Source organism: Eimeria tenella, genomic scaffold, assembly GCF_000499545.2.
Source record: "Eimeria tenella Houghton genomic scaffold, Eth_scaff9, whole genome shotgun sequence".
NCBI lineage: Eukaryota > Apicomplexa > Conoidasida > Eucoccidiorida > Eimeriidae > Eimeria > Eimeria tenella.
In genome coordinates, this window is record NW_013543465.1 from 573,881 (window position 1) to 575,504 (window position 1,624).

The 1,624-nt window shown below is 60.0% G+C and overlaps 1 protein-coding gene across 1 annotated transcript in view; it reads left to right on the forward strand.

The window, feature by feature from the left end:
- The window catches only part of ETH_00008915 (uncharacterized protein), a gene marked incomplete at both ends in the record, with an annotated part of 10,186 nt that overhangs the window by 1,221 nt on the left and 7,341 nt on the right, over positions 1–1,624 (forward strand). Inside the window, one exon of the mRNA XM_013378595.1 lies at positions 164–1,578. Coding sequence (XP_013234049.1) covers positions 164–1,578 — 1,415 coding nt within the window. The remainder of the gene's footprint in view (positions 1–163; positions 1,579–1,624) is intronic.

Genomic DNA, 1,624 nt, shown 5'->3' on the forward strand with positions numbered 1-1,624 from the left:
CTGCTGCTGCTGCTGCTGCTGCAGCAGCAGTCTGTGCTCCCCTGCTTCTTTTGCGCCCGCGCTTTCTCCCCGTCCTCAACTCCTCATTATTTAACATTATTAATTAATTAATTAATTAATTAATTAATCAATTCCTTTATTTATTTGTTGTTTGCTGCTGCAGGTGGTTTATGTGGACGGGTGGCCGCATGTGCTGCTGACTTCCATTCCGGGGGTGCCGCTGCAGCAGGGGGAGCAGCTTTTTGTGGATTATGGATTTGACTGGGCAGCAGCAGCAGATGCTGCTGCTGTGCGTTACGCGCGGCAGCAGCTGCGGGTTTTGCGGCTGCTGCAGCGGCGGGGGGGGCCCGCAGCAGCAGCAGCAGCAGCAGCAGCTGCTGCAGCAGCAGCAGCGCCGGACCTCGACGAAGACGCCTACACCAGCGACCAGCTCTGCGCCATTTGCTGCTCAAACTCGCTGCCCCGCCTCGAGGCCCCAGCAGCAGCAGCAGCAGCAGCAGCAGCAGCAACGCAGCCCTCCAAGCGCCAGCAGCAGCAGCAGCAGCAGCAGCAGGACAGCGAAGAGGAGGAAGCAGGCAAGGAGGAGGGAATTGTGTGCGACGGCTGCAACAGGGCTTTTCATTTGAGGTGTATAGACACTCCAAATGAAACAAATCCACCAAATCCAAACTTAGAATGGTTTTGCTGCTTCTGCCTCCAGTTCGCAAAAAGGGTACTGGGGGGCCCCCGGGGCGGCCCCCAGGGGGGCCCCCAAAGGGCCCCCACGGAGGGGGCGAGTGGGTTGGGGACAGCAGCAGAAGCAGCAGCTGCTGCTGCTGCTGCTGATGCGGAGCTGCCGCCGCCAGATCCGTCTCTGGTGCTGCCTCCTGGGCTCAATGAAGCAGCAGCTTTGGCAGCAGCATCTGCTGCTGCTGCTGCTGCTAAAGATGATGCAGCTGCTGCTGCAGCAGTTGCTGCTGGAACAGCTACTGCAGCAGATGGGGATGCAGCACGTGCAGCCACGAACGCGGCTGCAGCGGCAACAGCACCAGCAGCAGCAGCAGCAGCAGATGACACCTCAGCTGCAAACGCAGCAGCAAAGGAAGCAGCTTCGAAGCAAGGCACAGCAGCAGGAAGTGAACCAGCAGCAACAGCAGCAGCTGGACCAGCAGCAGCAGCTGATGAAGCAGCAGTCGCAGCGCAACCAGCAGCGGCCGAGTCACCAGCAGCAGCAGCGGAACCAGCAGCAGCAGCAGAACGAGCAGCAGCAGCAGGAGCGACAGAACCAGCAGCAGCATCAGGAGCGACGGAAGCAGCGGCAGCAGCAGCAGCGGAAGCAGCAGCAGAGCCAGCAGCAGCAGCAGCAGCAGCAGGCCGTGTGTTCTCGTCTTTCGAAGCAGCAAAACTTGCTGCAGCAGGAAGGCCCCCAGTGCCCGTGAGGGGGGGGCCCCCCTTATCTGCTGCTGCGTGGGGCCCCCAGCAGCGCCGGGGGGCCCCCGGGGGCCCCTCCTTACCAGACTCTACTTTTTTGAAAGCAATAAAACCCTGCAAGGATTGCAGAAGACAATTCGGCAGAGACGCAAACCCCATTACTTGCAGGTAGGGTTTGGGGTTTAGGGTTTAGGGTTTGGGGTTTAGGGTTTAG